This window comes from Myotis daubentonii, chromosome 9 (assembly GCF_963259705.1).
Source record: "Myotis daubentonii chromosome 9, mMyoDau2.1, whole genome shotgun sequence".
Taxonomy (NCBI): domain Eukaryota; kingdom Metazoa; phylum Chordata; class Mammalia; order Chiroptera; family Vespertilionidae; genus Myotis; species Myotis daubentonii.
Window position 1 is genome coordinate 38,244,175 of NC_081848.1, and position 23,811 is coordinate 38,267,985.

Below are 23,811 nucleotides of genomic sequence, written 5' to 3' on the forward strand. Positions count from 1 at the left end.
TGGTGAAATCATCATTTGGTTCAGGAAAAATTCAGAGGAGAATTTTAGGGCTTTTTCCTAGACTGTTATGAAACTATTAAGTTATAATGATTGCTGCCAACCTATTTCGAACCACTCTAGGAAAAGAAAACAACAAATAAGTTTCCAGCTCTTTTCTGCGTGGTGCTCTGAACCTTGAAGAAGCTTGTGTGTAATTTGACTGCAACTACTTTCCTTTTTTAGTTACTTGTGTTAAATGTGCCTCATAACTTCTAATCCCAGTGGGGCTGTCATTTAGAAGGAGGGTGGGGGATCTGTTTTAATTCTGGCTTTTGTTTCAGCCACTAAATGTAATGGTACATGATTGTTGACCCAACAGTAATCCAGTTAAGAAACAGTCTTCAGAGTTACTGCATCATCAGAATTAACCCTGATTACATCAAATTATGTTGAAACAGACCACAGCTGTTTGCCCTGTTGAAGCAACTGCTTGAGAGCTCATCCAGAAGATACATCTGGGTGTCAAGAAGATACATTTTAGTTTTAACTTTTGTTTCTCAACACAAATGTAGGAGGGAAACAATGTGTTCTGCCGAGAGTGCTTGGTGGGAGCTGAAAACCTGTGATTCTCCAGAATCAAACATCCTCTTAATCCCCAAAGAGAAGAAAACCTGAGACCTTTCGTATTGGTTCCTGAGGGAAGGATGGAAGAAGGAAGCTGGAATCTGTTGAGTATTACTCTCGTCAGCAGAAAGAAGTGGAACTGACTACAGGGAAGATGATGGGTTCTCTGGGGTAGGCGGTCACACAGTGGGGTGCTAGGGCTGGCTCAGACCAGCCTGAGAGAGTGGATTGGTCAGTTGTGAAAAATTTTGTAAGCTGTTTAAAAAATAACATTATTAAAATGAAATTATAATTTTTAAAGGAAAATAACAAGTATTGGAGAAGATGTGGACAGTTTGGAGCCCTTGTGCATTGCTGGTAGGAATGTAAATGACGTAGTAACCACGGTGGGAAACAGTTCACGGAGTCACAGTATGATCCAGCCATTTGACTCCTAAGTATATACCCAAGAGTATTGAAAATGTAGATTCACACAAAAATGTGTACATGAATGCTCTTCATAATACCCACAAAGTGGAAACAACTGAAATATCCATCTACTGATGAATGGATAATTTTCATCCATACATTGAAATATTATTCAGCCATAGAACGTAATGAAAAACTGACATATGGCCCAGTCTTTGTGGCTCCGTGGTTGAGCGTCGACCTATGAACCAGGAGGTCATGGTTCGATTCCCGGTCAGGACATATCCTTGGGCTGCAGGTTCCATCCCCAGTGTGAGGTGTGTAGGAGGCAGCTGATCAATGATTCTCAACGTTGATGTTTCTCTCCCTCTCCCTTCCTCTCTGAAATCAATTTTAAAAAAATAAAACTTACATATGCTACATGAATGAACCTTGAATACATTATACAAAGTGAAAGAAGGCAAACACAAGAGGCCACATATTGTATGATTCTATGAAATGTGCAAAATTGGCAATCCATAGAGACAGTAGATTAGTGGTTGTCAGGGGTTAGGGTTGGGGGGATGAGGAGTGACTGCTAATAAATATGGAGTTTCTTTTTGAGGTAATGACGATGTTCTGAAATTAGATAGCCATCATGGTTGCACAATTTGGTAAATATACTAAGAAAAAAACACTGAATTGTGCATTTTAACTTGCTGACTTTAAGTTATATTAAAAACAAGGGGGAATAAACCAAAATTCATTAGTTACTAATTATTTTAGTACATGTTGCTCTTATCTCTGCTCTTGGTGTTAGGTCTATTTTATCTTTATGTTGGAAATACTAAATAACTGTATCTCTTAACTCTGAATTCAAAGACATGAAGTTGATAGCCTGACATCGATCAGGCAAGGGGTGGAGAGAGTATGGTATTTCCACCACAAAAAAATTGTCACATACTACAAATCAATGCTTCCACCACGAGAGAGCCCATCTTTAAACATGTACCCACACATCACGGGCTATATGAGTCAGACAAACATCTTGGGTAATTCTGGTAGAATCAGGGAGTTAAATGAGAAGATCTCCTGTGGCCCTTGGGTGCCCAGCAACACAGATACTAGTGAGTATGCACAGCCACTATGCTTACATCAAGAAAAATCGCTATTGGTCAGCCGTCGGATGAAACCCACTTTGAGTCAGGGGACCAGATTTCTCCGGCTTTGCTAGTATGTGTGTGGGTACAAAGGGTTCTCTCCTAAAGCTCCTCTGGGACCATCATAGTGAAACCCGGCACCAGATAAACCATAACCAGTTTAAATCTTAGTCCCAGAGACGTCTGGACAACAGTGTCAGGGTTTGGAGACCAAGGGTTAATGTAGTTACCAGTAGCTCTGTAGAGCCTGGGGGTAGAAGTCAAAGGTCTATGGAGTTAATTGTTTTTTAAACTCTCCAAGGGTTTTGACCTGTATTTAAAGTGAAATTGGGATTACCCCCACCTCCTTCTGCCCTCCCCACCAGGCCAGTCCCTGGGGGTCTAAACACTCCAGCTGTTTATAAGGACCTTCACAGATCCTGTCGGGGATGGGTCAGAAAGTTCTGGATGCTCCAGGGCCCACAGCTTCCACTGGTTATCCTTTAAGGATTGGTTCCTTCCTTCTCCCAACAGACATTTAATGGGCATCTGTGTGTGTGGCAGCACACTGGGAGGCTCTAGGCTAGGGAAACAAATATTCGCAGTACATTGTGACGGCCCAGTTTGTAAGGGTGTGATGTGAGTCTACGAAAAGAATGAACAACTATGCTGGGGAGCGGGGGTGGCGAGTTTTGGGGGGTGGGTTCACGATCCAAGTGGAGGCAGGACTTCTCTCTGGAGGAAGTGGTCATCGTGCAGAGCACGGTTTGGAGCGCTGGAGGCACCTTCCCAGGGACCTTGGCAGCCTGTTCTTGGAAGACAGTGACAACCAAGTCTGCAGCACGATCTGTGCACTGATGTTATCACCTCACCGGTGCCAGGGGAAATGTTCCCGGAGCCTAACTAGCCCCAGAGCAATCAGCACAGGTTCTGGTTCTTTGCAAAGGAAAATTGGGAAGCTGGACTTGCTCAGCCTTTTCTCGTTCAGAAAGTTTATTTCCAAAATGTTTCCCACTGGGTGTAATGTCAAGTATAAACTGTTCGTGGCCACAGACAGGGAGGGAATCCAGTGAGGTCTTCAACCACTCCCCAAGCCCACTTCCAGATCTCCGTCCCATCCACAGGCCAAGCGCTGATCTGAGCAGGTCGGGGTAATTTGGTGGAGGGAACCAAGTGGGCTCAAAGCAGAATGGGGTTTAAAGGAGCCCAGACCTCAATATGCCTGGGAGACACGGTGAAAGCCACCACGCCGAGGCGGCTCAGCTGGCCACGCTGACCTTGGCAAGCAGCACTCAGCGCTGAATCTAACCTGTCAACTAGACTGAAGGGGAGAAAAGGCAGAAGGACACAAACATCCACCCCCACCCCCGGCCCAGCCCCTGACGTCAAGCCTGGCGTGGGTGGTATTAATCACACCAGCCTGGTGTGCAGTTGGGCACAGCTCTCCTTCCAGCCCTTCCAACCCGTTCCTGGGAGTGTTCCACCAGCCATGCACCTGCCGCTGGCCACAAACCCTCAACCCCCAGACAGGCACGGATGCAGGCTGGCGCTGATGAGACTCAAAGCCACAGTGCACCCTTTACAACCCAGGCTTGGTAGGGGGGAGGAGGACGCACAACGCGGTGCCCATGCTTCCCTCCCAGGTGTTCATTTTCTAATGTCTGCAATGCTCCCTCCAGAGAAACCCTCCCCATAAGATGGCCATTTCCTGAGAATTTAATGAGTATAGGATTAATGACCCAAAGCCCTCCTTGCAGCCGGTCATTAATTCCTCCAGGAAATAACCGTGGTCTTTAATCAAAATTGCCTAAATTATAGACTAGTGGTGCATGTCCTCGCAGGTGGGGGGGTGGGAGAGTTATTCCAACCGATTCCGATAGATGGCGCTTAGCTTCATAAATCACTCAATTTGTTTTCCATTTTCCCTTGGCCAAAGGCAGGGATCATTGGGAAAAAAAACAAAAAACAAAAAAACAGCAGGGAGTGGAGAGGATTTAGTAAAGGCCCAGACAGGAACGTTCTGTCCAGAGCTGTTTTCCGACCTGGCACGCACCTCAGGCTCATAAGACTGGAGCCACCCCAGCGTGCAGCCAGGGGCCACAGCAGCAGCCCTGCCTCCTCCATGCAGCCTGAGCTGGGTGCTGGCAGCCTCCTCCAAAGAAAGTTAGGGTGGCTGCAGACACACCATGCGGATTTCTCAGTCTGCAGCCCTTGGACCAGGCACCATGACTCAGATGTGAATGAAGTCAGAAGTTGCTTTAGTTTGAGAGTCGCCGCCTCCTGATGGATTTGGCAGACTTGAGTATTTTGATATTTGTCGCACCAATTTTTAAAGTACTTATAGCCAGAGGTTAAAACGGCCATAATTTTGGTGGTGGCCCTTGCATGTGGCTTACAGATGCTGAAACTGGAAGGCTAGGGGAACTCATAGCTCTGGCTTCCGTTCAGCCCCAGCAGCACACTGAAGAGTGAAGAAAGTCAGTGAAATGCCGGGTCCCGGGGAGCTGACCTAAACCTCCTGGAGTGTGTAGAAAGGCTGCATATATAGTAAATGATTCGCTTGTACAAGCTGATTGAACGTGAACTTGTCCCAACCCAACCAAGATCTGTACAACCAGAAGGGTGTCCCACTGCTTGAAGCAACTAGCTTTGCTGCAAAAAGACAGGGGAATGAACAAAATCGCCTCAGTCCAAAGGTGTATGGGGAGTGCGAGGCGCTGTCCCTCCCGCTCACCTGCCGGCAGTGCAGTTCCTTACTGATGCAGCGGGTCACTCTCCCCTTCTCAAAGTGGAGGGAGGACCTACCTTTTACTGTTGTTTCCAAAGGTGCTTCCTGAGTGCAGAAGTGCTCCTAGGAAAGGATTTTCCCTCCACCCTCCGCCTGAAGTTGGGGTTGTCTGGTCCAGTGTGTGCTTCCCCCCAGTTCATCTCGGGTAAACCCACCAGGGCAGTCAGAGGGGCTGCTATGCCGCACTTTGCATGTGAGCCAGAGAGGTCTCCAGTGTGGGGGTGCGCTGGGACCCCAGTGTCTGGTCCTACCACACCTTGCCTCCCAGTTTACTATGACACACATTGACTCACTTTTGCTTCCTGGATTCTGCACATCATACGAGTTTTCTTTTACTGAATTGTATTTCCCAGAGGCAGTGGAGGAGCCAGCGGGACTTTATTTCCTGGTAGTGAGATGAGAGGGCCCCAAGGTGATCTGCACACATTAAAGCGCCCCCCCCCTTTAAAAAGAGACGGGCAGACCCACCCCCACCCCCCACCCCCTCCCACCCCCCACAATTAGAAACCTGGCCCTGCGCTGCACTGTCTTTGGACTTGAATCTGTTCTGGTCGTGAAATGGGACTAACGTTGCCCGCCCGGTTCGTAGACCCGTCAAGACAATCGTGCAAACGCGGACTACAAAGGCGCCAGCGCCTAGTGGTCTGTTTTCTTCTTTCCTCTCCCGCCAAGGGTGCGAGTGAAACCAACTCTTGCTGGGAAGCGGGTCACTCATTTCAGCAGAACCTGACCCACTGAGCCCCGAAACTCGGGGATGGGAGAGCCCAGCCGCCCTCGGGTCCCTTCCTGACGACCCCCCGGTGCAAAACCGATTGGCGACCAGGGGCGCAGCCCCTTCCCCTAACCCCGCCCCCGCTCCCCCGGGGCGCGGCCGCCACCCCCGCGTGCGGCTGGAGGCTTCGGGAATAAAGCAAAACGGGGCGGGGGCGCGGCCGGCGGCAGGCTACGGCGTCCCCGCGCACCTCGGCCTCGGAGTCCCAGGCGCCCGGCGGTGTTTGTGTCTCCGAGGGCGGCGGCCGGGGGCGCGGCGGGCTGTGGGCGTGGCGAGCGCGCGCCGCCTTCCTGCTGTGGCGCCCCCTCCGGGGCCGAGCGCGAGTGCGCGCCGGGAGCGAGTGCGCGCGCGCGGCCGCCGGTCTGCCGCCTCGTCCTCGCCCCGCAGCCGCGGCCGCCTCGGCCCCTCCCCGCCCCGCGAGCTGCGCACCGCCCGCCGCCCGCCCCAGTGACTCGCGCCCGCGCCCTTGTCCACCGACCCCGCGGCGGGCTCCAGGCGCCGGCAGCATGAGCGGCGGCGGCGACGTGGTGTGCACCGGCTGGCTGAGGAAATCGCCCCCCGAGAAGAAGTTGAGGCGCTATGTGAGTGCGGGCGGGGAACGGGCGCGGCCCGGAGGGCGCGGGCAGGGGGCGCGGCGCGGCCTGCCGAGGGGCTGGGGGTCCGGGAGGGACCGCGAGGACGGGGAGGGCGGGCTCCCGGTCTCCTGGGGCCGAGGGGCGGGGCGGGTGCGCCCCGAGACGCGGGTGTGTGGGGGGCGCCTGCACACCTGTCACAGGTGCGCCGCCGAGGGGCGGGGCGGGCCGGCAGGTGGAGGCTGCGGTGCGTTCTCGGCCGGGCGCGCGGCGGCCTCGGCAGCCAGCCTCCCCGAGAACTGCACACAGGATTGAAGTTTGTATCCATGGTGTTCGGACAGCGACGGAGTTGGCTCCCGGGGCCGGGGGCGCGAGGAACCCTGAGCGGCTTCCGCCTGCAGGATGGGGGGGAGCGGGCGGGGAGGGGGGCCCAGGCTCCGCACACCCCTTCCCCTTCCCTTTCCCCGCCCGCCCCTCCGGCGGCCGCCTGCTCCTTCCAGCCCAAAGCCTCCCCGTCACGGGCAGCGGCAGCGACATGTGCAGCCCGTGTGGTCAGTGGCTCATTTGTCTGTCCCCCTCCGTCCCTTTATTCTGTGTATCTGTCTCGCACATGCACCCCCCACCCCAGCCCTCGACGGGGACACTGCAGTTGGGTTTGCCCTAATGACCCGGGTTTTCTGTTGTGCAGCCCCGGGGTCGGGAGAGATCGTGCTGCTCAGTTGCCGGGCGGTGCTGACCGACAAACAGTGTTTACTGACATCGCTGGGACTTCTCCCTTCCAGATGAGAAACTGGCCGCCTGGCGGGGAGAGTGGTCCAGTCTGGGGTTGAGTGGTGAGGAGGTCTGGCTCTCACCCACCCCCCAAACTAGAAGATGACTTGCCTGGTGGGGGTCAAAGTACAGGCTGGTGCCAGTTACTGAGATTTGGCAGAAGTCAGCCCTGGGCTCTGCACAGGAGTTTGGAACTAGAAGTAAGGTTGCTAAAAGGTGTCAAGGTCTTCATCCGTTCCTGTTCGCTTCCTGTGAAATGCCCTTGTTACATGGACTCCCAGTGCGGGACTCTGGGATCATTCCCGCAGCGTGGAAGTGAGCTGCTGCCTTCCAGCTGCAGTGCATCAAGGGAGCTCTGAATAGACCCTGCCCCCTGTCAGCTGCACCAGTGCTGGGGAGGGGGGGGGGGGCGGATTGGGGGGGAGATGGAGGGGGGAGGGGGCGGCGGCAGCAGGAGGTAGAAGCTCACCAGAGTTTCCTGTCTTGGCTCCCCAGATCAGAACCAGAGGACTTCTGGCCTCTGGATTGAGGAAGTGACATTGTGTGTGTGTGTGTGTGTGTGTGTGTGTGTGTGTGTGTTTTAAGGAAGTATTGTTGCTGGTGAGTGCAAGTGTGTGTGTATGTAAATGAAATCAGGCTCTTTATGTAGATCATTTGCTGGGGGGAAAAAAATCCAAAGGTTTAGCACAGGACTTTTGAAAGAGGACATAGATTTAAAATACATTAGGGATGTGGCAAGGAAGTGTTCATCTCAGGTTAAAAGCTCATTTTCAGACATGTCCATGTAGCCAAAGAACTATAATTACTAAGAAAGAAACTTTTCTGTTCTTCAAAGTGGTATCAGTTCATTAGACACGGTTTTTATATTAGGTTGGGGAAGAGCAATTGGCTATTAATGTTTTCATAAATATTAAAAAAAACACAAAAATATTTGGCCCCCAAAGAGCTTCTGAAAACTAGCAATGGAAGTGGAATGCCATACCAGCTATGGAATAGAGTATCCAGTAAAAATGTGACTTTTAGTTGTCAGATTAGACCACTAACCTCCAGAACCTTGAAACTTTGTTTTTGAAACAGTTTGCAAACAATTTGATACTGTATCTATATTTGACTGTGACTACTTCAATTCCATCGCCCAGACTCTCCTTATGACCCACTTATTGAGTATGTTTGTTCCCCCCAAAAAGAACTTTCATTCAAAAAACCAAGTTTGGGGTCTTTGGGGTTAAGCACCTTTTCCACTCATTTGAAGTACAGGCATACCTCGCTTTCTTGCACTTCACTTTGTTGCACCACACAGGTATTGCGTCTTTTACAAATGGCAAGATCCTCCACCAGCAAAAAAGATTATATCTGACTATTGTGAAACTCACATTACTGAGATACTTGCTTTATTGTGGTGGTCTGCAACCAAACCTACATGATCTCGGAGGAATGCCTCTACATACTTGACTACCTGCATTCGTACAATGACTTCAGCCTCCCTCCCATCTTCCCCACAGCTGCAGCCTGTACGCAGCTAATGACACGAACAGCTTTCGTTAGGCTGTAGTGTGATGTGTTCCATTGGTATGACTGGAAGTCTCCCAGACTGTGGAAAGTTCAGATCCCTTAGTTAAAACTGAACTGATCTGCATAACCCTGAATTCTTGAGGAACAAACTGTCTGCTTTTACATCTTTTCTTTTGGGGTGTTGAAAATGTTGCACCCTGTTTTAAATTTGAATTTTGCCAGTTCCCTCTGTATATTAGAGGCCCGCATTTGTTAGAACCAAACTGGGAAAGAAGTATGTCCCAGCCCCATTGCTAACCATATACACCAAAATATTATTCTAGTGTATATATAATAGCCATGTGGTATGATAGGTTGATAACACTTCATTGTATGAATCTATCAAGCATCTGAAATAATGGGAAAAAAGCAGCTTATAAAATAGATCACAGCTATTTAAAATTAATCCAACAAATCCTTGTTACCAAGGATTAGCTTTAGGGATTTCTTTTCATCCACCTTTTGTAACTGATTAATCATAAGAAAATGTAAAAGGTCTATTCAGTATTTTCTATGTGCCCTGGAGGAATTACAAAAAGTGACCTCTGCAAAATGGTGAGTATTACCTCTGGGCATCATGATTTGATTGCAGTGGAAGGCTGGTAGAAAGACTAGCCCTTCCATTCTGCGGCAGTGTGTGTGTGTGTGTGTGTGTGTGTGTGTGTGTGTGTACACACACGCGCGCCCTTCCCAAAGCCAACCCAAAGCAAAGGCTTTGAAGACAAAGAAAGCAGTGCTGAAAAGCATCCACAGCCCCCCCCCGCCCCCCCCACACACACAGAAGATCCACACATCACCCACCTTCCTATGCCCGGTACACGGGGGCTCTGAAGGCAGCCCAGACATTCTTAGAAGATCGCCCCAGGGAGAAACAAGCTCAACCACCATCATCAGGTTCCCCCCAGCTACTGAGTCAGCCATGAAGAAGACAGAAGACAGCAATACACTTGTGTTGACTGTGGATGCCAAGGCCAGCAAGCATCAGGTCAAACAGGCTGTGAGGAAGTCCTCTGACATTGATGTGGCCAAGGTCAACACCTTCCTCAGGCCTGATGCTTCGCTGGCTCCTGACTATGATGCTGTGGATGTTGCCAACACAATTGGGATCATCTAAACTGAGTCCAGCTGGCTCACTATAAATACAACATTTTTACACTCTAAAAAAAAAAATACATATTATGACATACACTACTCTGTAATTTTCTATTTCATGGTGTTAAAAGATGTAGCTTCAGATTGGCAGCAGTCATGCCCCCTAGTGGCTAGTTTGGAGAAAGTTCAGTATTGACTCTAATGAGCAACTGAATTAAGGAAATTAATTGTTTGCTTTTCTTTTCTTTATTAAATACATGTATTTATTAAGTATCTGTGTCCAAGGCACTGGATTTCATGCTGGGAATAAAAATTAAACCAGCCTTTCAGTCTTATCAGATGACCTTGCCTTCTCTTTCACAAAGGAAATTGAAGCTACCAGGGAGCAGCTGTCTGCACATACTGTGACCAAATTTCCAAATGCATGTGTATCCTCAAGGTTCCTTGCCTTACCCCCTCTTCTTAGAGTAGACGAGGTGCCTCTTCTGACTGAGCTGTCCTTCTACATGTGCTCTGGGTCAGATCCTCTCCTACCTATTCAGGTAATTCATACCCTTTGTGTCATGAATCTTCAACTTCTTCCCCTCTACCTATTCCTTTTCATTAGTATTTAGACACACTTGCTTTGTTTTTCTTTCTTCTTTTTATTTATTTATTTTTTTAGAGAGAGAGAATAAGGGAGAGTGATAAAGAGATAGAAACATTGATACGAGAGAAACATCCATCCAGCTGCCTCCTACAGGCCCCCTGCTAGGAGTCAAACCCACAACCCAGGCATGTGCCCTGACTGGGAATCAAACCAGTGACCTCTTGGTTCATGAGTTGACTCTCAACCACTGAGCCACACCGACCAGGCAACACATACTTGCTTTTAATAAAATTCTTCCTTAGTATCACACCCCTTCCTTCTCACTGTGCTTCTTTTTTTATTTTCTTTAGAGCTAAACTTGTTAATGGTTGTTTATATTATGTCTCCCTTTCTTCCACCTTCTTCTCAGCTCCAGTCTGAAATCTACTTTGTCATTTCACCAAAGTGATTCTCAGCAGGTTATAAATTACAGGTTTATTTTTCACTCCTTGTTTTAGTTTATCTCTTCACTGTTTGGTCACAGTGGACCACTCACTCTTTCTTGAAACACCTTCCTCTGATCTTCAGCGATAACATATATGCCAGGTTTTTCTCCTTTTCTGGCCACGCTCAGTCTCCTTTGCTAGATTGACCCTCTTTACCCAGCACTTAAAGGGTGAAGCTACTTTATAGTCACAGTGGCTCTGGTCTAGGCTCTTTTCTCCTCCTCAGTCATCCATTCTGCTGGCTTCGGTTATCATGTGCATGCTGGTCATTATCAAGTTGAAGTTCCAGCTTAGAGCTGTGTTCCGAACTCCAGACTTGTATATGCATTTGTTAACTGGACATCTCTACCTGCATGTCTCTCAGTCAACACAAACTCACCACACCCAAACTAAACTCATCTTTATTCCTCTCTTCTTTACCCCATGGCTGCTCAGTAAATGGTGCCACTGTCAAGTGGGAAACTTGGGAATCATCTTTGACTCCCGGTCACCCACTGTTCTACATCTAATCTTTCACCAAAATCCATTAGTACTATTATCCAAAGATCTTCTTCTATACCCTTCTCCACCCCCACTGCCTCTTAAGGTTATCATTTTAATAGCCGTCTGCTTAGTACTTACCCTGTGCCAGGCACCATGCTTAGACCATTGATCTCTTCATTTAATCCTTTAGCCCTGAGAGAAGGGAAATGACTTTCCCGACTTCATCTAGCTTTGTCCCAAAGCCTGAGCTTTTTTAAAAATTAAACTTATTATTTTGAGGTCATTGCAGATGCATATCTAGTTTTAAGAAATAGTAAAGAGAGATCCTGTGTCATCTTTTCCAGTTTCTCCTAGTGGTAACATCTTGAAAAACTATAGTATAATTTCACAATAGGATATTGACAATGATACAGTCAAGACACAAGACATTTCGATATCTACATGATCCCTCCTGCTGCCATTTGTAGTCACCATCCCACTCCCTCCGAGTCCTTACCCATGACAACCACTAATCTGTTTTCCACCTTTGTCATTTTGTCACTTCAAGAGTGTTACCTAAGTGGATTCATACAGTATGTGACCTTTAGGGTTTGGCTCCTTTTCCTTGAGCATAATCTGGAGACTCATCCAAGTTGTATTTGTTTTTTATTGCTTAGTGGTTTTCCAGGGTATGGATGTACCACAATTCATTTGTTTAACTGTTCACCCATTGGTTTTCCTTATGGATAATGACATTGAACATCACTTCATATGATGTTTGTACATTCTCTTTCAAACATCTCTAAGTCTTTTGTCCATTTTATACGGATTGTTTATGTTTCTTTGCTGTTGGGTTTTGAGAGTTCTTTATATGCACAAGGTATCAGTCCTTGTCAAATATGTAGTTTGTAGATATTTTATTTCAGTCTGTAGTTTGTCTTTTAATTCACTTAACAGTATAGCGGTTCCTCAAAAAAATTAAAAATAGAATTGTATGATCCAGCAGTTCCCCTTCTGGGTATATATGCAAAGGAGATGAAAACAGGATATCCAAGAGATATGTGTACCCCAGTGTTCATTGTAACATTATTCACAATATCCAAGATTATATTGGTGGGCTATATTGGCATACAATGGATTATATTGTCCATTGAGATACACTGGATGAATGGGGAAAGAAGATGTGTGTGTATTAAAATATATATATTAATATATATAACACACAATGGAATATTATTCAGCCACGAGAAAGAAGGAGATCCTGGCATTTGCAACACATGGAAGGACCTTGAGGGCATTATGAGAAGTGAAAGAAGTCAGATAAAGAAATATTGTATGATATCACTTGTATATGGAATCTAAAAAAGCCAAACTTATGGAAGGAGAGAGTAGAGTGGTGGTTACCAGAGGCTAGGAGTGGGGAATTAAGCAATTATTGGTCAAAGGGTACAAACTTCCAGTTAGAAGATGAATAACTTCAGAGATCCAGTACACAGCATTGTGAAATAGTTAACAGTGCTATATTGTATGCTTGAAAACTGCTAAACGAGTCGCTCTTAAATGTTCTCACCACATAAAAAGAAATGGTATTTCTGTGATGTGAGGGAGCTGTATGTTGGTAATCATATTGCAATATATAAAGGTGTCAAATCAACATGTACACCTTAAACTTACACAATGTTATATTTCATTAACTCTCAATAAAGCTGAGGCAGAGAAAGAACAGAGGAGAAGGAGGTCTTTAGAAACTAGAGTGAATTCAAGATTTGTTTCTAGACCATCCTAGGCCGCCAAGGATTTATTCTAACAAACTATTTGAGTATTTAAATAAATGTTCTTTCTGGTTCCGGTTCCTGGGTCAGATAACCAGGTGGAAATTCCTTTTGGCAGCTTTCTGTTCTGTGGTCCTCATCACGGATTGGTTCTTTGAATGTGTTCACAACATCTAGGAAACTGCTCTGACCCAGGGCCGGTCTCCTGAGCTTCTTTGTCACAAGCGTTGGATCAGAATTTCTCAATAGACGAATCAGTAAACAAAATATGGTATATACATGCAATGGAACATTATTCAACCTTTAAAAGAAAGGAGATTTTGATGCATGGACACGCTACAACATGGGTGAATCTTAATTACATTTAGCTAGGTAAATAAGCCAACAAAAGGATTCCACTCATATGAGGTACCTAGCGGAGTCAAATTCATAGGCAGAGAGTAGAATGGTGGTCTCCAGGGCTTGATGGTGGGGAGACAGGAGGGAGGGGAGAATGGGGAGTTATTATTTAATGGATACAAAGTGAAAAGAGTTCTTGAGACAGATGTTAGTGAGGGTAGCACAAAAATGTGAATACTGTACTTAAGACTACTGAACTGTATACTTAAAAAGTGGTTAACATGGTAAATTTTGTGTTATATGTATTTCAGCACAGTCTTTTAAATGCCAAACTCCTTATTTGCTAAGGGTTAGTACTTGGCTTTGCTAATACTTCTAATCCAAGGGAAAAGAGGATGGAATGTTCACAGCCTTAATGATAATGGAATGTTCTCTCAGGGATATCCGAGGAGCAAAGGCAGTGAAATCGTACAAAGCAGGAACACATGCCTGCTGCTTTGCTTAATGAAAAGACTTTGGCTTGGCTTTTCTATCGCTAGCTAGAAGGGAATAATGGAATGTGGTAGCCTCAAGTTTATGAGATATGCGGAGAAATACAGGCTCCTGAGCAGGCTATTGCCTGCCTCCACATTAATGTTGACAAGCATTTCTTTTGCACCCTTTTCCTTCCAAAGGGAATGCATCAATACTCAACCCTGCCTTCGAGGAATTTGCAAGCTAGGGAGACAGAAGTGTACATGTGAAGTAGCAATGCCCTTATATGGAGCGATACGGTCCAGGCAGCAAGCTTCATGAAGGCGAGGGCTCTGAGCATGGGGACAGTGGAGGAGGAGTTGGGGTTGAGAGTTGGACCCGAAAGATTAGAGCCTAGAAAGGAACAAGGCAATTCAAGTGGGAAAGGGGTAGTACGTGTGGGATTTGGGGGCAGTGAAAATCCATCCAGAGTGGAGAATAAATCAAAGAGAGGTTGGAAAAGTAAATGGAGAGCTGAGGCGGAGAGTCCATAAAAGGCCTTAGAGGGTAGGATGACATTTAATAATGAAGAGCATCACTCTGACTCATAAGTCTTTGCCTCTGAGATAGCCACTCCTTTCATGTGAAATGTCAGTGGTGTGTGGACATTGTTTTTTTGTGCCTTTTTTAAAAAAAATTTATTTTTCATTTACAGTTTACATTCAATATATGTGTGGACAAATTTTAATCTTCAGAAATCTTAGTGCTTCAAGGACCTTGGGGTCCTTAAACAAGTGACTTGATTCTTTGAGCCCATGTACTTCCTTGTCTGTAAAATTGTAGCAGTACCTCTTACCTCACTGAGTTTGAGAATTTACTGGGATATAACAAGTGAAAAAGATATTTAGCCCAGAATAGGTATTTAATATTGGGGGAGGGGGTGATGTTTATTGATATGTGCTAACCTTTCATAGGGACTCTGAATATGGGTGTCTTCACCTCCCTTTCACATTTGGGGCATACCCGAAGTTTGCAAGGTCAGAATGTAAGTGAAATTCCAAAGCTTGATATGACATCAAGGTCTAGGGAGTTAGTTTTTCCTGAAAGGAACATCTCAGGGCCTCTGGATTCCTGGGAAGGGAAATGAAACCACATGGGGATTTGTCTGGAGCTATAACTTTGTCCAGGGGATGTAAAGATCAATGTGTGAGATTCTAGAGCCCATGTTTGAGAATGGTTTAAAGTGCAGAAACTTCCCAGTAAGTGGCAACCCCCTCCCTTTTAAAAAAACAACAACGTTTTCATTGACCTGGAATTGAACCGGTGTACAGGACAACGCTCAACCATGGCCCAAGTGGTAACCCTTTTAAGCTGATGTCTCCCAACCTCCAGGCCCCTCCAAAGGGCACTTTTTTCATGTCTAGTGTAGCATTGGGCTTGTGTCTGTCTCTCTTTGCTAGGTTACGAGCACTTTACATGATGGTGTAGGCATCTCTCTTAGGACTTGTTGCAGTGCCACTTGTCAGGCACCAGCTATAAGCAAGGCACTTTCATAGCCACTGTCATTCTTTACCCCACCCCCAGCTTTATGCTTTCTTCTTATTTGCCTACCATTCATCAAAATAGTGGGTTCCTTATTCTCCTTCAAAGTGATCCAAGAGGGTATTTTTAGTGCCCATATGAGCTCACATTTATACACATACGATGGGTTTGAATCTGTTCTAGTTGTTATCCTTATGGATGCTGGGGTTGTGCTGTCTGTGGCCAGTGGGCGCCTGCTGAGTTGTCTTCTGAGTTCTTCTGACATGACCTTACCAGTACTTGATAGTTTCTTTATTATCTGGTGCGACAAGATGTTCCAGGACTATCTTTCCTGATCCAGACCTAGAATTAGCTATTTCCTCAAAGACTTCTTTACTTTTAGTAAAAATCGTATCTAGAAACCCACATGGACATTAAGGGGTTGCTTATTGCTATTGGATTGGTAACACTTATTTTTTTACATGGTTATAATTAACGTAAATCATCACTTTATATTCTGCTTCCCCCCCCCACCCACAAACCATCATTGTGAATATTTTAAATTTATTTCTACATAATATTTTTCCAGTTCTTAATTATGAAAAATTTCAATCACACACAAAAAGTAGAGAAAATAGCCTAATGCACACCAGTTCACACCGTTTCAAATCGTTTTCAAGATTTCACTGCATTCGTTTCACGTATCCCTTTCGCTGTTCCTTTGCTGGAATATTTTAAAGCAAAGCCTAGACATATTTATAAGTCTTACAAATGCCATGCCAGTGAATGTATCACACCTTAGGTACACATTTGCCCTGGCTAGACGTTTATGCTACTTCCAGTTATTCAGTGTTGTGTACAGTACAGGCTTGTTCTGTTGAACAGGTGGGACATCTCAGAGTTTCACACCTGCTGATGAGCCACAGCAATTAGGTGTGGTTACCTCTCCCTGCAGTTTACTTTGTCAGGCAATCAGTATACGTAGCCTGCTTTGGAAAAACGTGCCAGTGGAGTTCCACGGGCTAGCAAGAGCCTTTTACATACAGAGATTTCCTTATAAGGATTATAGGAATGAGTCTGTTGCTTTGATCTTCTTTTGACCTTTTGATATAATTTTCTAGAGGGAAAAAAAATGAGTCTAGGCTAGATGTTTATATACTTTATTGGGTCCCAACAGAGGTTACGTGTGTTGAGTTTAATGCCCATTAGAAGTCTATCTGAAGAGACTGTCATTACCAAATAGTAAAAGTCTACGGTGTGCATGGTGTTCCCCTCCGAGTTTACAGACGTGTTAGGGAAGCAGCTTGGGTTATAATGGCGGGCTGTGCCAGTGGCGACGACCGGTGCTGCAGGAGTCCGGGAGAGACTGGGCTAGTGCGGTCAGTGAGTTGTGTCACAAGACCTGCGTTTATATGTCACTTCTGGGTAATCTTCCATTTCACCTTTCTGCACCCATTTCCTCATATACTATTAGGACTCCTATTGTGGCAGCCTTTACTGCCCCGCCCTCCCGCTCAGAATGAGTTATGGAACCCCTTCTTCACACTCGTTAGTCATTATGCCTTCGTACCACTGACTGGCAGCTTCTAGAGTGTACATGTCCTTTGTTCATTCTCATAGCCTGGTACCTGAGGCATAATATATTCTCAGTTGACTAGGATTTTATATGCTGTTAAGTTTTGAACAGATACTACTTTAGGATTGTTTACATTTCTCTGGAGAAGTAGGAGCTTGAGATGGAATTGGACTGAAAGTGTGATTTATTTAATTTCCTTTTTTAGCAACAGATTTTGGGAACTTTCATGAGATAGGCTATTAAAATTGAATTTTTTTAGTAATACTTAAATTTCACTCTTATAATAAAGCTAGTGTAAACAGGTTGTTAGAAAAAACAAATAGCAGTATTAATTAAGAGTACCCATTATGCTCTTACCATGGCATATAAATATTATTAACATCTTAGTGTATTTCCTCATCTCTTCTTTCTGTGTTTACATGCGCTTTGTATATTTTACAATATCAGAGTAAGGCTACCACCTTTTCTATGCTTTATGTTGATGTATTGAAAATATTTCCTTGTGTCACAAATAGTCTTTGAAGACATGACTTTCAGTGGCTGCTTAAGCAGAATGACATAAGACAGAGCTTCTCAAGCATATGTAATGTAAGGGCACTTTAAACAAACATTTCTACCAAGTTATTGATGTTGAGTTAAATTATCTTTATCATTATGTAACCAAAATGTTTATAAACAAAAACTACGAGGTATAAATGTATACTTACAGCTCTTCTACAGTTATAAAATTAAAACAGATTTGCAAAGTAAATATACAACTTTGGAACCAATATAATTCACATTAACAACAGTGGATATTTTGATGAAACTAAATTGCTGCTTAAAAATGTGAATATCGCCTTTTTTTCTATGGGGCCTGTCTGTTCTGGGCCCCATTCTTTTTTGTGTTTGAACTACAGTAAAACTTTGGTTTGTATCGCCAGCCACTTGGCTGTTAACTGGCATGCCGATATTATTTATTTATGCTGTCCCTCTGTCCTTTCTCATTAAAAAATAGTGAACGATATGGAAGAGCTTCATACTTGATATCAAGGAGATAAATGCAAATGCTGACAAACAAGGAGCACTTTTCACTTGTAAGATGATCAGTCAGATCATTGAGACTAGGCTTGTGTATTTTAAGATCACTCTCACCCCGGAGATGAAAACTCAATGTTGAAAACGTTTTTTGAAGTCGGTCTGGAGATCCCTAGGGATATGTCTTTGGATCCTATATTGAGAAATTCTGGTTTCACTGTAAAAGGCATGGGCTCTGAGGTTAGCACTGGGTGGGATCCACACGATGCCTCCCATGTAGTTTGTGGAATTGAGAAAGTTTCATTTCACCCTGTGAAATGGAGCGAATGGTAACTGTAACCAGTTACCCGAATAGTTTTAACGCGGAGGGGTGCAAGCACGAGTGCTCTTCTCTTTCTCCATCAGAACGTCCCAGTGTGGTTTGTCAAAGTCTCCTTCCTCTTCTAGAGGGTAAGTCCCTCGATACTTTGGGCAGAGTCCAAAACCTCTGGTCACTCTGGGTTATTCAAAGTCCACCATTTCAAAATTTCAGCCTAGGTCAGCGATGGTGAACCCATGACACGCGTGTCAGAGGTGACACGTGAACTCATTTTTTTGTTTTATTTTTCTTTGTTAAATGGCATTTAAATATATAAAATAAACATCAAAAATGTAAATCTTTGTTTTACTATGGTTGCAAATATCAAAAAATTTCTATATGTGACACAGCACCAGAGTTAAGTTAGGGTTTTTCAAAATGCTGACACGCCGAGCTCAAAAGGTTCGCCATCACTGGCCTAGCTCATCGAACGCTTTTCCTATTCCTGTTGGCTGGCCAAACGTGTGGCTCTGGGGACGTGAGGTAGATTTGCTTTATTCGGAGGGTGTGGAGGTGGGAGGACATACAGTCCCTCTGGAGGACTTCCCTGCTCTCTTCTAAGCTCCTGCTCTGCGGTCCAGGTGGAGAGGGACAGGGATAAGTGCCTCTTCCACGGTGGCTGTTGGGTCTTCCTGGGTGACATTTACTGGTGGTTGGACCAGCACTGCCTGTGTGTGCACACCTCACCCACATTTGTGAGTTCTTGGGAGGATGGGCTCTCCCACTGCAGTCTCCAGACCTGGAGAGGAAACTGTATGCCGTTCTTTCCATCTCTTTCAGGCCAGCCACTCCCTCTCTGGGTACTGCACAGCAGGGGTCTACTTGCTCAGTGGACAAGCCCTCATGGGTAGGGACCTGATAAGAGGGCTTAAGGCCAACAGTTCCATGAAACTGCTTGACGCAAGGGACTCGTATCCATGCTACGCAGTCAGGTAGCAACATTGCTGCCCCTCCTCCCTCCGTGTCCACTCCCGTTGTCCACAGTGGTACAGGGCAGATCTTTAAGTCACCTGCCTGAGCAGATTTTCACAAGGCATTATAATATTTAAAAAATTCTTGTCCCAATCCTTTATTTGTGGCACCCCTAATCTCTTAGAGGAGCCCACTGTAGGGGTAGGGAGAGTACCATCCTAAAATACAGCACTGGCCACTAGGTCCGAGGATACACGCTTTCCCCTCCCCATCTCTACTCTTCTTTTGTGGGCTGTGAAGAGGGAGGGGCAGTGCAGGGCCACCAGTGGCAGTTGGGTTAGAAGGTCGCACAAGTACATCTTCTTAATAGATTCTTCAATTAGCCCAGCCCCTGTTTTTGACTGTTCCCGTTACCTTATGGGGAACTTACCTACTCTCAATCCAGTGGTGCCATTGGAAAAGTCCTACTCAACTACTAGTCCTTTACAACTACGACTTTGTAAACTACTGTGGTATTAAATATGATAACATCAGACACATTGTAAGCACTCTATAAATGGCAACTGTTACAATGATTATAGTGCCAAATTTATTTGACTCTTACGTTTTTGGACATTTATGTGGTCTCCTATTTTCCACTATTTTAAGTAACACTGTGATCTTCATAGCAAAGACTTTTTATCCTTAGGACAAATTCCTATAAATAGAATGTTTAATTCTCAAAGGGCGCAGTTATTTGCAAGGCTTTTGATATTTTGATACATCGCACCAAATTGCCTCTCAGAAAGGCTAGTTAGGGTTTCTCTGATTCTTCTTTGATACCAGGTACTATAATTTTTTTAATATATATTTTTTATTGATTTCAGAGAGGAAGGGAGAGGGAGAGCGAAAAATAGAAACATCAATGATGAGAGAGAACCATTGATCAGCTGCCTCCTGCATGCCCCACACTGGGGATCAAGCCCACAACCCGGGCATGTGCCCCCCCCCCCCCCAGAATCGAACCTGGGATCCCCCAGTCCGCAAGCTGACGCTCTATCCACTGAGCCAGACCAGCAGGGCCAGGTACTATAATTTTTTAAAAATACCTGACAATTTAACAGATACAAAAGTAGTTCCTTGTTTGAATTTCAATGACCGCTACTGATTTGAATACATTTTCATGTAGTTTGGCTTGTGTTTTTAAAGGAGTTGCTTGTTCAAATGACAGGTGCTTTTTTATGTAAATAAATGATGCAATTGGGAAGATTGTGTGGCTTTGGGCAACGTAAAAAGAGAACTTGGAATAACTTGAGCAGGGAATCTCCAGCAGTAGGGAGAGAAAAGATGGACCAGACCTGACCAGATGCTCCCCGTGTTTAGCAGTTCTCTTCTGCGACCTTTCAGCTCGATTCCAGAGATTCCCCCCAGCCTTTTGATTTTAACTCTGTTTCAAGGCCCACCTCAAATGTCAGCTTCTTCGTGCCACTTCCTGATTTCCTTCTGAAGATTTGTCTTCCCACGTCATCCTGCCTTAACCTCTGTCCAGCTCTCATGACATCGCAATGTGACTGTCTTCTTAGATCTCTCCCCATACTTATATGGGCTCCTCAGTGCCAGCAGTTTTCTTTTTTTGACCTAGTGTCTGGCACAAAGATACTCAAGCAGGAGATAAGTTGACGAATAAAAATCATCCTTGCTCTTTGGTAGCTCACAGTTTATCAGGGAAAATAGACATCTGAACTTACTAATCCTCCTATATAATAAAAGCCTAATATGTAAATTGTTTGACCAGGAGCTGGACCGCTCGCTATGACATGTGCTGACCACCAAGGGGCGGCACGGAACATGGTGGGCATCAGCGGCACTGGCAGCGGGCAGCAGTGGAGATGCTGCTGGCCCCGATGGGCCCCGTTGAAAGCGGGACCGTGGTGGGATGGTGGAGCAGGTGAGCGGGTGGTGCCAGGCCAAGGCGGGTGTGAGTGGTGGGCCCGATTGCCCTGCCAGTCGCTCCGCAGATGGCAACCAATGGTGGGGGGTGGGGCCGCCACCCAGCTCCCAGGCGCTGAGAGAGCCAGGCAGGAGGCCCAGCCCTGACCCAATCACCCCCGATGGTGGAACAGGTAAGGGGGCAGCGCCAGGCCACAGCAGGGTGCCAGGCAGGGCTGCGAGCCTGGGGGTGTGAGCTGGGGCCCGATCCCCGCAGGCCACCCTGAGGGACTCCACCCATGTACGAATTTGTGCACCAGGCCTCTAGTTAAATATAATGCAGAGTATCCTGCTATACGAGAGGTTGTGGAAAGGGTTGCAGTAGTGGGATGGAGTGATTAATTCCACTTGGAGTGGGGCAGTATCAGAGAAAGCCCTGGAGAAAATGACAGGGGGGTTGGCCTTGAAGAATTAGTAGGAGCTCATTAAGCAGATGGGGAAAGAATATTTCAAATAATGAAAACAACTAAAGACCTAAAGATATGGGCACATAAATGTCGAGGAAAGTGTACATATGGAAAAGGATGAAGGATGAAGTTCACGTGGCCCCCTGTGTTCTCCCTGGGACCCCATCTTCATTACCTTACTCACCACAATCCCTTTGCTTTGCTTGGAATATCATCTCTCTCCCCTGAACCCTCAGAACCTGTCAATCATTCTGAAAGTTACTGAATACCTTCTGTGTACCATGCACCAAGGGAAAGAGGCAGAAATGGATTTGTGGAGGACTCTGAATGGCATCATGGGGATGCTAGTCCCCGACTGAAAATCTAGGCGAGAGAGCGGTGTCTTGTCCAGATTCTTCCAAGTAACTGAGGCATTTTCTATGATAGCAACTGCAGATCGAGTACACATTCTTAACTATCCAAAGAGTGTTACAATGTAGTCCCCATGTGACAGGATAACAGTTTCCCCCACATGAGGCTTAAACAATCAAAGAAAATGCAGCTTCTTTTTTTCTTCTTCTATAACGGATCTGCTGCTTTCCTGGCCTTTCCCATCTGTTCCAGTCACTTTTGCCTGAGGATAAATTTTTGGACATGATAAAGCATGCCCCAAACTAAGCGGCATAGGACAACCATTTTGTTTTGCTCACAGGTTCTGTGGGTCAGGAATTCAGACAGGGCATGGCAGGGACTTGTTTCTGTTCCCTAATGTCTGGTGCCTCAGCTGGGAAGACTTAAATGGCAAGGGGTGCCTCAACCACTAGGAAGCATCTGAAAGTGTCTTCACTCACGTACTCATCAGGGCAGGGATGACTCAAAGGTTCCACTGCCGGAGGGGGGGAGGGGGGCGGGCACCTGCACATGGCCTTGGCATGCAGCCTGGCATGCAACATGGTAGCCTCTTAAGTAATCAGACTTCTTGTGTGGTGGTTCAGAGGCCCCAGGAGTGAATGTCTTAGTGGCCAAGATGGACACTTCATGGACCTTTTTAATGGTCTTGCCTTAGAAGCCATACCGTGACTCTAGTGGTCGAAGGAATCACAGACCCACTCAGGTTCAAGGAAAGGGCACAGCCTCTTAGTAGATGGAGCATCAAAGAATTGTTGGCTATTTTTTTAAAAACTGCCATAATAATATTTTAATTTTTTCAGTATAAACAGTCTCCTTTGAATCTGTTCAAAGTTCAACTTCCTAATCAGAGATCTTTGAGTAAATACTTCATCTTTCAGAGTGACTCCCACTTCCCTTTCTCCACCCTCAAATCTTGTTTGGTCTGGGATTCTGTCGGCCTCATTTATCTCCAGTCCCCCTCTACCTAGAACAGTGTCTGGCAAGTAGTTGGTGCTTAAGATCTACTGCTGACTGCTTAAGGAGAATGCTCGCTAAATCTGTGTGTGAGTTAGAAGAGGATCCCTGGGTGGTGTCCTCCGCGTCAGGGTCGAGTTGGAATGTGTCCTAGAGTTGTCTGTTGAGTTGTAAATCATTCTGTCTGCCCTTTGGGAGTGGCATGTGGAACCCACTATGGAGGTTGTGATGCCAGACCTTTGTCCCAAAGTCTCCGTGCCCTGAGAATCTTTGCTCCAACCACAGACCTCTGCTAGTCACCAGTCTCTTAGCAACTTCCAGATACCCAGCTCGTCATGCTCAGGTTTTAGGGAGTGAGTAGCGCTGCCCCAAATTCCTCTTTTCTGGCCACCTCCTGCTACTGCGTCCCAGCACCAGCTCCCACACCACCCTCCTGTTGTGCCTGGGGAAGTGGAGGCACAGTATTTCTGAAGTTCCATTGTTCACTAATTTGAACCAGCTTGGTGACAAAGAGGGTGTGCATGTGAATGGGGACCGTTTCTTTGTTTATCTCTTCTACCCTTTTTCTTCCCCATAGAGCCGGAAGGAGCAGGCTTCTCTCTTACTTCCCCTTCCACAGCGAGGGCTTCTCCTATAGCACATCCTCCTTTCAGCTTAGCTGCAAATAAGGAGGCACTTTCTATACAGAGTATGTGAAGAGAAGCTGCTCTGTCAACAAGAGGATACCAGTTAGGAAGCATTTCAAAAATACTGTAGCAATTATTCTTCATTACATGGAGGCTGAAGTAAAATGACCTAAACTAATTTGTACGTATTGTATTGTCTTGGATCAAGTCAAGACTTCTGTTTAAGCTGGACTTGTCCAAATTAGAAATCACTTACTTACAGCTTGCTGTTGAAGTAATGGCCTTGCCAAGCCCAATTTTCATTTAT

General features: G+C 45.9%; 1 protein-coding gene across 2 annotated transcripts in view; it reads left to right on the forward strand.

Moving 5' to 3' along the window:
• Positions 1-5,923: 5,923 nt before the first annotated feature.
• The window catches only part of GAB2 (GRB2 associated binding protein 2), a 164,243-nt gene continuing 146,355 nt past the window's right edge, over positions 5,924-23,811 (forward strand). Inside the window, exon 1 of one of the 2 annotated variants that reach the window (XM_059708332.1) lies at positions 5,924-6,270. In XM_059708332.1, coding sequence (XP_059564315.1) covers positions 6,196-6,270 — 75 coding nt within the window. In that variant the 5' untranslated portion in view covers positions 5,924-6,195. The remainder of the gene's footprint in view (positions 6,271-23,811) is intronic. The other variant, XM_059708333.1, reaches the window with a different exon arrangement.